The sequence below is a fragment of the Megalobrama amblycephala genome, linkage group LG7 (genome assembly GCF_018812025.1).
Source record: "Megalobrama amblycephala isolate DHTTF-2021 linkage group LG7, ASM1881202v1, whole genome shotgun sequence".
Taxonomy (NCBI): Eukaryota; Metazoa; Chordata; class Actinopteri; order Cypriniformes; family Xenocyprididae; genus Megalobrama; species Megalobrama amblycephala.
In genome coordinates, this window is record NC_063050.1 from 19,509,983 (window position 1) to 19,526,086 (window position 16,104).

General features: G+C 36.2%; 1 protein-coding gene across 3 annotated transcripts in view; it reads right to left on the reverse strand.

The window, feature by feature from the left end:
* sorcs3 (sortilin related VPS10 domain containing receptor 3) overlaps window positions 1-16,104 on the reverse strand; it is a 287,643-nt gene that overhangs the window by 172,031 nt on the left and 99,508 nt on the right. For all 3 annotated transcript variants that reach the window (XM_048196352.1, XM_048196354.1, XM_048196355.1), the window contains exon 2: window positions 4,868-4,935. In XM_048196352.1, coding sequence (XP_048052309.1) covers window positions 4,868-4,935 — 68 coding nt within the window. The remainder of the gene's footprint in view (window positions 1-4,867; window positions 4,936-16,104) is intronic.

The window sequence follows — 16,104 nt, forward strand, 5'->3', positions numbered from 1 at the left end:
AAATAAGTAAATAAGTACGTATAAACCATGGAATAATATAATATAATATAATACAATATATAATATAATATAAAATAATAATATTTACTTAATTTACTTCAGACGTACTATATAAATAAATTCAACATTTTTAGAAGTCAAGATATCATTGCAGCACACTGCGATATAAATGTTTGACTTGTCTGATCAGAGTGTGTTGTTTGAAAGGCGAACAAATGTCAATTCCATAAAGCCACTAAGATTGTAAAAAACAGCTATGTTTTTTTTTTTTTTTAACCCTAATAAGAGATGGCACAAAGAGAATCCCTGGGGGAAATGAACATTGCTAAAGTTCTTGTTTTTCCTCTCGCTGAGAGGTAAGTTCTGACTTCTTTAAAAGGTCAGGGACATCAGGTAAGTCCTGCTCTGAAAGGTCTGACTGGTGTTGCATGCGCTGACCTGTGAAATATCAACTCTATATAGGACCTGCCGCTGCCAAAATGATGCAATTTGAAAGTCTGTCAGCGGTCACCCTTGCATGACCCCTCTCGGCAGCAACGTCAGACGGAAGAAAGCAATGGACGTAGATGGTCTGCAAACACGTCCATTTGATGTGGAAACTATATGCAGTTTTAGAGCAGGTACATCAGACCAGGTTACACTTGAATACAATTATCGTTGAGTTCTGTTCACAGTTGAAGAGTGAGCAATGCCCAACACAAAGATAAGCTTACATTGTGATTATCTTGAAAATATGGTTAAGTTAAAAAAAACACACCTTTTAAATATTTGATAATGTTTTTGTTTTTTTTGTAATATATATATATATATATATATATATATATATATATATATATATATATATATATATATATATATATATATATATATATATATATATACACACACACATATATATATATATATATATATATATATATATACTTTTCTTCTCCTTCTGTGAATAAACTTGTATCCTAACAAAGTGCAAGGATGTTTCAGACCTTAAGAGCTGTATTTTGCATCTATTTGTTGCTGCTGAATTATAAATAAGATATTAGGTGTTTCCTCTTCCTCTGAGAATGCAGGATGCTTGCATGAGAAAGAGGTACAGCGCTTTGAGCAAAACAAGTGTCAGTTCTTTTACCGGCATCGATATTTCCTTCACATTCATCCACATACAGAGGGGTTCATTCACTTTGAATATTATCTGGAAAAATGACTGATCCGGCTCCATTGTTTAAGGTCACGCTGTTCATTAAAACTGACACGCCGTTTCTCAGAGCGATGCTCGTGCCCTGACCTTTCTCAAAAAGTCAACAGCTGTCTAGTTTTCTGCTAGCGGAACTAAACTTCACCAATTGCTCCTTTAAAATCCACCTCCATCTTAATTGAACTTTGATCTCAATTAACAATGAAGATGTGTGGGCCCATCATGAAACACCGCCAGTGGTGACCAAAGCTAAACACAGACACAGAAAGAAAATGGCAATCGGCACCAGGGTTGTGCTTAGATTTGTTGTTAGCCTGTGTAAATGAGCACAGAACTCCCCAGAGGCCTGATTTGTGGAAAACTGAGTATTAGCAAGCCATCATTTTGTCAATACATACTTTCATTGCTGTGGGAGCAGTCATTGTGATGTATTATAACTGAGGCTGCACAGAGCCACAGGGTTTAGCAGACTAGTGTGAGAATTCACTCTTTGTCGTGACAGCTGAGTTTGTGTTTGCATTTGTGTTACTGTTGATTGGTATTAAGATTTTCTTTTTTTCATCTATATTTCTTTCTTCCCATCTCCAGCTTATATGTTTAATCTATTTTTCTATTTCAAATTGCATGCATATCAGGGATGAACAAAATTCTGATCTGAAGAAAGAAAGAGAATTGTAATGAATTGTAATTTAAAGAAATTCAACAGAGGCAATGCATTCTGGAGAATGAAGGGTTCTTCACCCTCCTACAAAAGTTACATTTTAAATATGATAAAATATTTGATAACACGTCCTTGTAATCAAAATTGTAATTTCACAATTAATTACAATAAAACAGCAAATAACACACTGAATTAAAGGGGTACTTCACCGCTGGCAAAATGGGCTTTCAATAAAACCTGGATGCCTATATACAGTAAAAAGGTGAATTTTTTTTGAAAACGGTGCTACCTGACTAGAGAAAACACAGAAATAATGCTGCCTTCCCGTTTGCCAAATAGGTAGGAAAACTTCAACACCCATAATGCACTGGGTTTGTTGCCATCCAAGGCCACTCCCACCAGTCTGCTATGGATACGCTTACCAGAGTTAAATACCGCCTTGCTTTTGCAGGAAATACTTCTTAGCAAACTTTTAGTCATAAGGGTGTTGACTTGTATTTTCCCTTGTGCAAGAATTCAAAGAACATTTAGAGGGAGTGAGATAGTTTAGGTTTACAGTGAGGGATCCAATGCATGGCTAAAGGCTGCAAAGAATTGTAAATATGGAGAGAACTCCGTGACGGACAATCTAAAAATCCTCCATGTTTGTAGACAACTTCAAACTGAAACTTCAACTTCAGCAAACGGAGGGGAAAAACTGAAAGAAACTGCCATTCTGTCAGTTCCGGTCAAAGCAAAACGTCGTCATGTACAGGTAAGAGAGCTGTTGCCATAGTGTGTAAGTATGATGCAATTTACATTGATGCCCTTGCAATACCTGTTCTGGGGTGAGTTTCCCGAAAGCATCGTTAGCCAACTATGGTCGTAAGTCCCATTGAACTCTATTGGTAATGACGGAACTTGCGACCATAGTTCGCTTTGGGAAACGCACCCCTGTTAATAACCCTCTGTCGATCTGACTGTCCGTGGGCGGGGATACAAATGCGTAAGTATAGTCTAAATTTTTTTTTTACAATTTTATTTTATTTATTTTTTGTTACATTGTTACATTGTACCTCAATTCAAATTCAGGAATCAAATTCAAACTCAAAAGGCATTCTCAATTCAATTGAGATTTACACACAACCGTGATGCACATGCACATTATTGTTGGACATAAAATTATATTCACATAATAAATAGTGTAAAATCTTCCATTCCTTAAATGTACTTAAAATTGAATTATATACAGTATAATTGTCTTATCTTTCCAAATCCTTTTGATGTACTGTATATGCTTAATTCCACATTGATTTCTTATATTGCACAAAGAATGAGACATCCTTGACTAAGAAAATCTGTCAGTATATTCTCCGAAAACCCATTAACCTTGAAACCCCTACTGCCCTACAGCAGCTCATGAAAAGAGCACTGCACTTGTCATCTCAAATCAGACGTCACTGCAAATCGTCAGACTTAAGCACCTCAATACGGAGCTTCTCTCTGTCCAAATTGAAGTGTTCAGCTGACCGTGTGAAAGATAAGGCTGCTCCTATCACTCTCAGTTGCACAAAGCGTCCAAAAACACCAGTAAACGAGAATATAACAGAGCCAATAAGGATTACGAAGGGATGACAAAATAAATTGAATTTACATTGTTGAGGACTTTTGTGCCTTGGATCAGTGTCAATGTGTCCCCCCCCACACCCCCACCCCCCAGCTCGAAATATTAAGAAACAGCTATAAGTAGCTATAAGCTACTTTCCAAGTAAGGGTATAAATTATTTAAAGGTGTCCTCGAATGAAAAATTGAATTTATCTTGGCATTGTTAAATAACAAGAGTTCAGTACATGGAAATGACATACAGTGAGTCTCAAACTCCATTGTCTCCTCCTTTTTATATAAATCTCATTTGTTTAAAAGACCTCAGAAGAACAGGCGAATCTCAACATAATACTGACTGTTACGTAACAGTCGGGGTGTACGCCCCAATATTTGCATATGCCAGCCCACGTTTCCAACATTATAAAAGGCATTAGACAAGGGCAGCCAGTATTAACGTCTGGATGTGCACAACCAAATCATCAGACTAGGTAAGCAAGCAAGAACAATAGCGAAAAATGGCAGATGGAGCAATAATAACTGACATGATCCATGATTACATGATATTTTTAGTGATATTTGTAAACTGTCTTTCTAAATGTTTCATTAGCATGTTGCTAATGTACTGTTAAATGTGGTTAAAGTTACCATTGTTTCTTACTGTATTCACGGAGACAAGAGCCATCGCTATTTTCATTTTTAAACACTTGCAGTCTGTTTAATGCATAAACACAACTTCATTCTTTATAAATCTCTCCAACAGAGTAGCATTAGCCGTTAGCCACGGAGCACTATCAAACTCATTCAAAATCAGAAGTAAACAATATAACAGTATACAATACTCACATAATCCGACGCATGCATGACGAACACTTTGTAAAGATCCATTTTGAGGGTTATATTAGCTGTGTAAACTTTGTTAAGGCACTGTTTAAGGCAAGCACGAGCTCTGTGGGCGGAGAGCACGGGATTTAAAGGGGCCGCAGCATAAAATCGGCGCGTTTATAATGATGCCCCAAAATAGGCAGTTAAAAAAATTAATAAAAAAAAATCTATGGGGTATTTTGATCTGAAACTTCACAGACACATTCAGGGGACACCTTAGACTTAGATTACATCTTTTAAAAACATAATCTAGGGCACCTTTAAACTAGAAATAATAAATAAAATAAAATGAAATAAAATAATAAATTAGAACTGTGACTTCTTGTTGATGTGCAATTGCATTATGGGCTATTAACAAGTGCAATGCTTGAGATGGAATGGTTCCTGAAATTATTACTGCCCCTCCTCGCTTCAGGCCAAACCACGCAGCTCCGCTTCTATACACCGCTCACATACTCTGCCATGGATAGTGAGTGTAATGGAGAATGGGAAACGAGCAAAGGAGGAGAGAGATGGGAGACAGAGGAAGAGATAGGTTTTAGCTCACCTCCATAGAGTGCTTTCTGTTACACTGCCAAGGTGAAAGTCATACAGCTTGGTGAGAATCAGAATCACCTGTGAAAAGAAAATCAAAAATATAATAAATCTATATGCACTGATTTCTTGACATATATTCATTACTCGTATTTCATTCCATCACATTTATATTCATTGCAGACTTTTTTTTTTTCATTATTACAGGAGACATATTTCAAGAGGCAACTGTAGATACAATAGCGTGCAATTCAAGTTAACAATTATAGCTAGAGCTCTCAAGTGACAAAACTAAACTTTCATGAAATTTCATGATTCAAAGTACCATAAAAACGAATGCACTACTTTTTTTGAATATTAATAGAAACATAAAGTAATTACATTCAAGCAATGGCATGCAACCTTCAAGTATTTCAGATTAATCAGTCAGTAATAATGAACAAAGTAATTTCTCAAGACTTTGACCTTTTTAATGATGTATAGTTTGTGATGATTAAATAAACACTTCTAACTTTACTTACACAGTATGTATACACACACACACACACACACACACACACACACACACACAGTCAAACCAAAATTTATTCAGACAGCTTGAACATTTCATTCATTAATACAGTTTATTGACTATAGTTTAAAAAATGGTAATAAAATATGACAAGATCTCAGAGTCAGAACTGTGTCAGAAAAAAATGATCTTAATCATGTCAGATAAATAACACTTAAGCAAAACATGGTCAGGTCAAAGTGTCTGAATAATTTTTGGTTCCAAATTTGTATCAACTTTACTTGTAGTCCACTGTATGAACATTTTTTGGGTATAATATGTCACAGTTTACTTTATTTTGCTATCTTCACTTACATCAACCAACAAGGTTTAAATCCTGTCTGGCTAGCGCACTTCTTATAATGTTGACACTTTAGGTCAGTAGAAGGAGAGCAGGTGGTCTTTTGTGGCCGTTTGAACGCATTACAGTTTACACTATGAAAGCAATCTGGTCAAATGCGTTTTCGACTACCTCTGGAAGTGGTCGAAAGTGGACAAGCTCAAAACGTTTTAGATCCTGTTTACACTTGTATTTAGTGTCGTCCAATTGTGATCCAATTGACCAAAATGCATCTTAGTACCAAGTGTAAACAGGGCCTCACTATCAACTTGGTTCCAAAAATCCAGCTAGATCTCTACTTTAGAGTAATGTCCAGAAAACTCCATCAAAGCTATTTAGAAGCCAGTGGCTCCTAAGCAGTGGTGGACAGCTATGCTCATTTTCCAACTGTTTGTGTTCCTGACCCCCGCGTTGTTGTGTTTACTTCTCTTTTGTGTCAACAGGTGAGACTCAATCAGCCTTCGAGGCTTTAAGCCGGGTGGGATTGAGCTTGATAGTTCTCAACCCTGACCTTGGGCTCTATGATCTATGAGAGCTTTTAGCCTCAGGGTCAGTGAGAAGACAGCGGGATCTTCTGAACTAGCCATCCAGAACGTCAAACACTCATGCATGCAAGCGCATCACACATTCACGACACTGGCCCGATGAAACGCCTCGACATACTTCACTGCACACACCACTGAAAATGATAAAGGCTTAAAAATGTGTTTTCTCTGTGGTTTTCTTCACTTATGGTGGCACAGTAGAGGAGAGTGGGGTAAGGTGTGTCACCTATTTAATCTAGCAAATACACAATCATATGCTGCCTGGACTTATCCAGGTCTAAAACTACCAGGGTTATAATAGTATATGGTAGATTGACTTCCACCATGACTTAATTATATTTGAAACCAAAGGAACATACATGAACAGCATCACATTAGGCAACAGACAGTTACATAATTACATAATTAATAAAGGGCTCAGTGCTTACATTTGCCTAACAAACGAAAGGCGGAAGACAGCAACTGACAGAGGGCAGCCATGATTATAAGTCACAGTTGCAACACATGGTCCCTCACGTTGACATTTTACATAATTACAGCCATTTCCTTATGTCAGATGCTGCTGTGTTTCCTGTACAGGTCTAGATATGTTTGAGATGATGGGTTTCATTTGCATATTCATATTAATTTTCTTTTGATAGCTTTGCCTAGTGTAAAAAAGGCCTCTTCCATGAAGCAGGTCGACAAACAAGCTGTCACTTTGAGTCATGTTGGTAGTAGCGACTACTCCGTGTCTGTTTCAGCAGATAAAAGTCAAGAAATGTGTGTGTGTGGGAATTGTATGAGAGAGGAGAAAAAATGTAGCTTCTCTAAGTGTTCAAACCCTTCTTCCTCAAAGAAATAGTCTACTCTATGACCTAGTGGCTTCAGAAAAGACCAAGACCAGCTGTGCAGCCTAACAGAGCAACACTGATGTATATATATGTATATTTATAGGCCTATATAAAGGTGTTTAGAGTCATGGAGAACAGATGTTCAAACCAAGAAAGATCAGTCTAGCCAACCCAGTCTCATGGAAAACTGTATCTATTTTACGAGGTGGAGATTTTGGATGAATTCAAATGATGTGAATTATACAAAAAAATGTACAATTTTTAGAAAAGTAGTCTTGAGATGACAGCACATGACGTTCTATTCGGAGCTGTTCACATCCTCCGACTGGGAATTATGCATTTCTATGGCAACACTATCAACACCTAAATTAATCTGCAGCAGTCAGGTTGTACAGCAGTCACATGGTACAAGTAGTAGCTCTCAGAAAATTCCCATTTTACAAGATGTAATTATGAAATCTACAAGTTGAAATTTCGTAATTACATTAATTAAAACATGGAGCGAATGTATTCGCCAAAATGTAAAATAGTTATGAATTGCCATGAGATCGTGTTGCTCTAGAACGGAGAGAGGCAAGTCATTTAACTAAGAAGAGTGGAAAGTCGAATTATGGGAAGTCTCGTCCAAGCTGGAAGAATCACAACCTCTGAACTCTCTACTCCCTCTTAACTCTCATGCTCTCAGGGCCATTTTAATAGAGATTAACATTAAACAATTTAAAGAGAAAAAAAAAAAAAAATCCTCTGAAAATATAGACTTGATCTAGAAATTGAGTAAGATGCACATCAAAAATCTTGGGGAGAGCAGAAAATATCCAGACACTGCAATATAAACAGTAAGAACATTAGATTTTTTTTAAAAAAAATTTTATGTTTTCACAAGTACTATATTTACTATATTATATTTATCTTTTCTGAAATTCATTTTTATCATTTATTCATTAAACTTGCATTGAAGATACAGAGAAACTCCCTGATGTAAGTGGATGAAAGCCACACAGCTAGAAGCAAAAATATGCTTGCCTTTAGCAATATAGTGTAAGAAATGTTTCACGAAAGAAAGAAAGAAAGAAAGAAAGAAAGAAAGAAAGAAAGAAAGAAAGAAAGAAAGAAAGAAAGAAAGAAAGAAAGAAAGAAAGAAAGACTGATATAGGTGTGTGTGATAGAGACACAGTGAAATTTCTTGTTGTCCCTTAGGGTTTCCATTCTTTATTGTGTGAAAGCCACAGATGACTCAGCAACAGTGGCATTTTACACAAAGCAGAGGCTCCAACCTCTTGATGCCATTCTGCATTGTACTTTCCAGCAGATCAGCAGAACTCTTGCTGACAAATAAAGCATGGATCCACCTCTGATTACTGGTGCTCAGCATAACAAACAATGAACCACTGCAAAACAAGCAGATACGAGTAAAAGGTTCCAAAACTTAATTGATGCATTTGTTCTATGAACTTGATTAAATTAAGGAAAACTTTTTCCATGCAATTAGTTAAGGTCGGTACAATGATAATACAAGAAGTTAATTTAAACACAAAGGCCCAGTTTCACAGACAGGGCTTAGCCTAAGCCAGGATTAGTTCAATTAGCTTTTATAAACGTACCCTAGAGAAAAACATTACTGGTGTGCATCTTGAAACAAAACAATGGCTCTGACATAGTTTAAGTTAATGTCAGTACAAGTTGTTTTCAATTAAAACAGCTCAAACATGCATTTTAGTCTAAGATTAGCTTAAGCCTTGTCTGTGAAATGTTTTGTTGAACCAAGTGAATTTTAATTTTAAAATAAAGTTCCTGTCATACTAACCAGCAACGCTAAATGCTAAATACAATTCCGTTCCGCAAAGCATTAACAAGTGATTCCTCTGAGGTTGGAGATTTAGCTGCTTCATATCAAACTTTCTCGCTTGTTGTGACAACCTATGCCACTCCCACATCATACACGCGTCTAAATAGCCGGAGCAACTTTTCTCTATTTACAGATATGACGGGACACAAGCGGGTGAGTGACGTATATGTACGCGATTTCCTGCCAAAACCATCCAGTCTGGTATAAAATATTAACACTTATAATAGGCTTACCATAGTGAATCAGAGTAAGACAAAAACACGTTTTGGAAGGATTGATAATGACCCATTATTTAAATTTTGTTCATTTTGAACAAAAAAATGTTCCACATTGTACCTTTAATATCAAAATTTAGTCTCCTAGTTAATGAAATCTCATCATAAAATGTTTAGGTTAACTTCTATTTTATAGTTTAAGTGGACTGCATAAAATAAAATTCAATCAAAAATTGTGTAGCATCAGCTCATTTTAACAAAGTAATTTGAACAAGCATTAAAAAAGTATCAATGATTGTGTAGTTATTGTGTAGCTAGGACATTTGTAATATAAGGGTACATTCATCCACATCCATATCCTTTTTTACATTTTTATTTTCTGTAGCAGGGAGTGCTGAAGCCTATATGAATAAATCTAGCCTACCTGTGCATCTAATATATACTGTGTGTGTGTGTGTGTGTGTGTGTGTGTGTGTGTGTGTGTGTGTGTGTGTGTATATATATATATATATATATATATATATATATATATATATATATATACACTGAATGTATAAATATAGAATATTTAATAATTGCAATATGATTTTTTTTCCTAGTCAGAAGCCAAAAAGAAATGTGTGCAGGATATGTTCAGCCACTGATAAATCGGTTTTGAGCATTTCATTAGATTTACGTTTGAGAAAAACCTATAATCCATTTAGCTTTCAGACTGCTGGTTTCAATCATTGAGGCTCAGAGTCCCATTCAGAAGATCACCCACTAGTTAATTCATTTAACTTGTCACATGGTTACTGTGTGTACTAGTAAAAAGATGATGCAAGTAGACACTACTCATTCACTGATGCTGCTCTCCGCAAAACCTCAATTGACCTGCAATTAATCAAAGAAATGTCAATTATCCATGACTTGGATTATCATCATTGGACTTTAATTAAAGCAACTGCGACAAACAGAAATATTATTAGCATAACTAAATGTTCCATGTCCACAAAGACCAATTTAAAGTGTCAAACTCAATTTCGAAGTGATGCGGTTTGCCCCACTACTAATGAAGGAACTAATGGCTTCTTTAGAAAAACGCCTCTGTCTCTCCAAAACTCTCTCTCCATCCCTTTTGAAGCATCTTGAATCCTTTTATCGCCTGTTAGCCGGAGGCTACTGCTGGGTCAACAACATGCTGACCTGTGTGGCCATAAATCAAGTATTGAATTTTAAGCAGGAGAGCGTGAGGTCTGTTTATGAATCTGTTGAATTAAATCAGTCACTGAAGTCAAAAAGCTCAGCCAAGATTTTTAGGAATAAGTCGTCAACATAAGATGTTTTTAACAAATGCACCTGCAGTTAATGATGGCTGACAGACAAATGTTTGAAAATGTCATCACTGCCTTTTGGCTGACACTTTTACAATGTTCACCGAGACATAACGGACGCTGAACAGATTGTGTCTTCCTCTGCAGCAGAAGGCAGATTTAATGTTTCAGTGCCACATCATGTCAAAACAGCATTGCAGGTGGGGACTGAATTACTCCCTATGGATTAGCACAAAGCATTAGCCTTGATGCGTCAACGTGTTTGATTTAGATGTTGCAACAGGAGTAGAGGACATATGTCATTGCTTATACACATGATTGGCCCACAAACACAAAATCCAAGTCTTCTTCTTAACAATCTTTGTTTCTAATCTATCTATCTATCTATCTATCTATCTATCTATCTATCTATCTATCTATCTATCTATCTATCTATCTATCTATCTATCTATCTATCTAAAGTCTCCATCCATCTGTCCTCCTCTTGACAAACTTCATTTTTTTCAAGTTAAACTAGCTATCTCTCTAGAAAAACAGTCTCCATCCATCCATCCATCCATCCATCCATCCATCCATCCATCCATCCATCCATCCATCCATCCATCCTCTTGACAAACTTCATTATTTTGAGTTAAACTATCTATCTATCTAGAAAACAAAGTCTCCATCCATCCATCCATCCATCCATCCATCCATCCATCCATCCATCCATCCATCCATCCGTCCACCCACCCTATTTGACAAACTTCATTTTTTTGGAGTTGATCTATCTATCTATCTATCTATCTATCTATCTATCTATCTATCTATCTATCTATCTATCTATCTATCTATCTATCTATCTATCTATCTATCTATCTATCTATTTATCTATCTATCTATCTATCTATCTATCTATCTATCTATCTATCTATCTATCTATCTATCTATCTAAAGTCTTCATCCATCTGTCCATCCATTCATCCTCTTGACAAACTTCATTTTTTTCAAGTTAAACTAGCTATCTATCTAGAAAACAAAGTCTCCATCCATCCATCCTATTTGACAAACTTCATTTTTTGGAGTTGAACTATCTATCTATCTAGAAACAAAGTCTCCATCCATCCATCCATCCTCTTGACAAACTTTTTCTAGTTAAAGTATCTATCTATCTATCTATCTATCTATCTATACAAAGTCTCCATCCCTCTGTCCTCCTCTTGACAAACTTCATTTTTTTCAAGTTAAACTAGCTATCTATCTAGAAAACAAAGTCTCCATCCATCCTATTTGACAAACTTCATTTTTTTTCAAGTTAAACTAGCTATCTATCTAGAAAAACAAAGTCTCCATCCATCCATCCATCCATCCATCCATCCATCCTCTTGACAAACTTCATTATTTTGAGTTAAACTATCTATCTATCTAGAAAACAAAGTCTCCATCCATCCATCCATCCATCCATCCATCCATCCATCCATCCATCCATCCATCCACCCACCCTATTTGACAAACTTCATTTTTTTCAAGTTAAACTAGCTATCTATCTAGAAAAACAAAGTCTCCATCCATCCATCCATCCATCCATCCATCCATCCATCCATCCATCCATCCATCCATCCATCCTCTTGACAAACTTCATTATTTTGAGTTAAACTATCTATCTATCTAGAAAACAAAGTCTCCATCCATCCATCCTATTTGACAAACTTCATTTTTTGGAGTTGAACTATCTATCTATCTAGAAACAAAGTCTCCATCCATCCATCCATCCATCCATCCTCTTGACAAACTTTTTCTAGTTAAAATATCTATCTATCTATCTATCTATACAAAGTCTCCATCCCTCTGTCCTCCTCTTGACAAACTTCATTCTTTTCAAGTTAAACTAGCTATCTAGAAAACAAAGTCTCCATCCATCCTATTTGACAAACTTCATTTTTTTCAAGTTAAACTAGCTATCTATCTAGAAAAACAAAGTCTCCATCCATCCATCCATCCATCCATCCTCTTGACAAACTTCATTATTTTGAGTTAAACTATCTATCTATCTAGAAAACAAAGTCTCCATCCATCCATCCATCCATCCTCTTGACAAACTTCATTATTTTGAGTTAAACTATCTATATATCTAGAAAACAAAGTCTCCATCCATCCATCCATCCATCCATCCATCCATCCATCCATCCATCCACCCACCCTATTTGACAAACTTCATTGTTTGGAGTTGATCTATCTATCTATCTATCTATCTATCTATCTATCTATCTATCTATCTATCTATCTATCTATCTATCTATCTATCTATCTATCTATCTATCTATCTATCTAGAAAAACAAAGTCTCCATCCATCCATCCATGCATCCTCTTGATAAACTTTGTTGTTTTCTAGTTAAACTATCTATCTGTCCATCCGTCCGTCTTCGACAAACTTTGTTTTTCTATTTAAAAATTAGTCATATGCATTTTCGAATATCAATTTAATTCAACTTCCTTATATTCAAATACGAACTGCAATTTTGCATCTTGTTTGCTGTTTAAATTCAAATTGGATTTTGCAACGCATTCTCAATTGAATTCTCAATGTCACAGCCCCTGCTTGTTACATGCAATATGTACATGGCCCAGCACTTTTTGGTTGATTCATAATGAAAAGATACATTTGCCTGAATCACATTGGTGAAGCAATTCTGTACAATCCCAGTAAAGTATGCCACTGCTAGTCTGGTACATCCTCCACAACCTAGCACTGCAAGATGGGAAATTGCACTGTGCAAATTGCATTCAGCTCTAATTTTTTTAGGCATGTTTGTGTCGTTACCTGATTTGCATAATTCCTTAACAGGCGCTGAAGCAACAAAGACATTTCATGGAAATAAATTATGCTAGCCTATGTGGGCACAATTCATTCTTAGTGTTTCGCAAAAAAAAAAATGCAGAAAGAGAGATAGTTCAGCCTCCTCCGGGTATTGGCATTATAATGTATAGAACAAACATGTCAACGTTTAGATGTAGTACCAGAGTGATGCCATATAACTCAATTAAATGGTGAGAGGAAAAATCCATACAGTGACATATGACATGCAGTGATGCAAGATTGCAATTCATAACATTGTGTAGTTATGTCGGTATGGCTGTTAACACAATATGAGGAGGATTTCTCATTAAAATGAACATGGAATACCCTGGTGCTGTCTCTCTCTCACTCACACATAATCTGTTTCTCTCTCTCTCAGTGTAATTTATGGCATTTACTGCCTCGTAACTCAGTGAGGAATCAAACTCTTGCCAGCTTGTGTCATTTCACACAACCTTAAAATGAAACATTGACACTGGGATCTATTTTAAATGAGTCAAGATATCTCCAGGAAGAATATTTTTATAGATTGTCATTATACAGAACACAGTTTGAGTAAAGGCCAGACCCAAAACGTTTTTCTTTTTTTTTTTTTGCTTCTCACTTTTTTTTTCTCAAAAATTAAAATAAAAACACGTCTCACGAAACACACACAAAAAAACATACTTAACTTTAGTGAATTAATGAGTAAAATAACATGCTACTTCATGAATTTATTTATAAAAAAAATTGTTACAAATTTATTTAAATGTAAAATGCATGGTATTTTATAAAACGAAAATACCACTAGATTCAAAACTGTTAATTAAAAAAAAAAAAAAAAAAAGATACCAGTTAGAGCATAAACTTTTGCAGACCTAAAATAATAAAACTACATAAACTGAAATTAGAAAACTCATTAAAAATATATATGACCTGAAATACAAAGTTCTTAAATGCAACATAAAATATAGGCATAAATATACTGGATTGATGTTGATGTTGATGTTAAATTGATGTTATAACCGCACCATCTGAGCTCAATATATACACAAGACAAGATCTTATTCTATTGATTGCCATTCAAAATTAGAGAAGTATTCTGATAATATAACTTTATACAAGAAACATTATACTGTATCGCTATCGTACTAATGTTCAGAGTCAGACAGTCCCAATATCAATATTGTGCATAGCATAAAGGCCATCCCAATACTGTCTTCCAGAAGCCACATGCACCGCTACATAAGCATTACCTCCACACAGTTATTAATTAGTACGTTAACTGTCCATTAGGCGCTAATCAGAGCAACAGCCCATGCTAAAACAGAAATCGGAGTTTGCTGCCCTGTGACAGTTTGACTGGAGGGCTCATATCACAGTCTAATTAAGCTACTGCAGTTCACTGCAATGAGTCGTCACACGGTATTCTGGGAAAAAGTGTTGAGCTAGTTGCTGTTCTCATGGCTCAGATCTTGTTGTCATTAAATTTAAGAGAAACCACACAGATGTTCCTAGATCGCCACAAAAAGTGTCACAACAGATAGAGGAACTACATGTAGCTCGGGGTATTCGTAATTAAAATCAATGTGAATGTGATGAATGCTCATTAGAAAGAAGCAGGGAGAGCTTATCTGCAGAAATTTTAATTAAGCAGATCTTTAAAATATGGACTTCAGCCCATCTGTCAAGCATCTAACTAGATGTAACTTTAGTCTTTTAATAAGTGGAATTCTACTTGGTGATGAGAGAAATGCCAAAACTGATCTAAAGGAAGTTGTTGAAAGTTTACTTCTACTTGCATGCAGTCTTATGAAAGCTACCTTGAAACTGTCACTGCAGACAAGTTCCATCTACTTCAACTTAAAAACTTAAGTTCAGTTGCTGCCTTGAGTTTTTAAATACAAACAAAGTGAAGTTAATAAACCTAATTTCGGGAGGAGTACGCCCATCTAATCTTCCAATTTATACCAAGGTATAAAACCAGCGTCTTCCCTCTCTTGTTGTTAGTTCTTTTGGCATCCCTCCTTCTCCCCTTCTCCTCCTTTTGTACTAATTTTGCCTGTTATAGGAGGGCAATTGGAGCTTGAGTAGGATATTCTTTCCGAGCCCCTCTATAGCAGACAGCAAGCCAAATCTGTTTACCACTTACGCTAAGATTCTATGGGCACACGAACTCGTGAATTGGCTGTAAAAGTCATTTCAATTTAAATGATATTAAACTCAGTGCTCAAAGTGGGCCGGTACACAGTAATGACACTTCGATATTTTAAAGCGGAACTCAGTAAGATTTGCGAAGCTCCCCCTACTGGTTCCTTCAGTGAATCACACTAAATACTCCAAGCGCAGCTCTGGACTACAACGACTACAACGCTCAGCAGCGCAGTAGTTTTGCAAATACAGTACAAGAAATCTTGATTGAATTACCGTAAAGCATTTTGTCACTCTTGGGTGAACGTGAACATGAGGCGAGATTGTGTCGGGTCGGCTCAGCTCAACTTGCAAGTGCTGTTTTCTGGCGTAGACGTGCTAGAGGGGGTTAGTGCTCGCCTCAAACACACCACTACAAATCAATTAACCATCGTAAGGACTTAGAAAACTATTTATGAAGGTAAAAAAAAGTTACTTAGTTCTGCTTCAATCTGTAGTGTACCCTCACTTCTCACATGTTGCCAGTGTTTTGCCGAATTCTGCCCCCCGCCAAATTATTACCCCCCTAGTATTGGTAGGTTTAGGATTAGGTGAGGGGGAGGGGTTAGGATTAGGGGTGGGGTTAGGATTAAACAATCAGG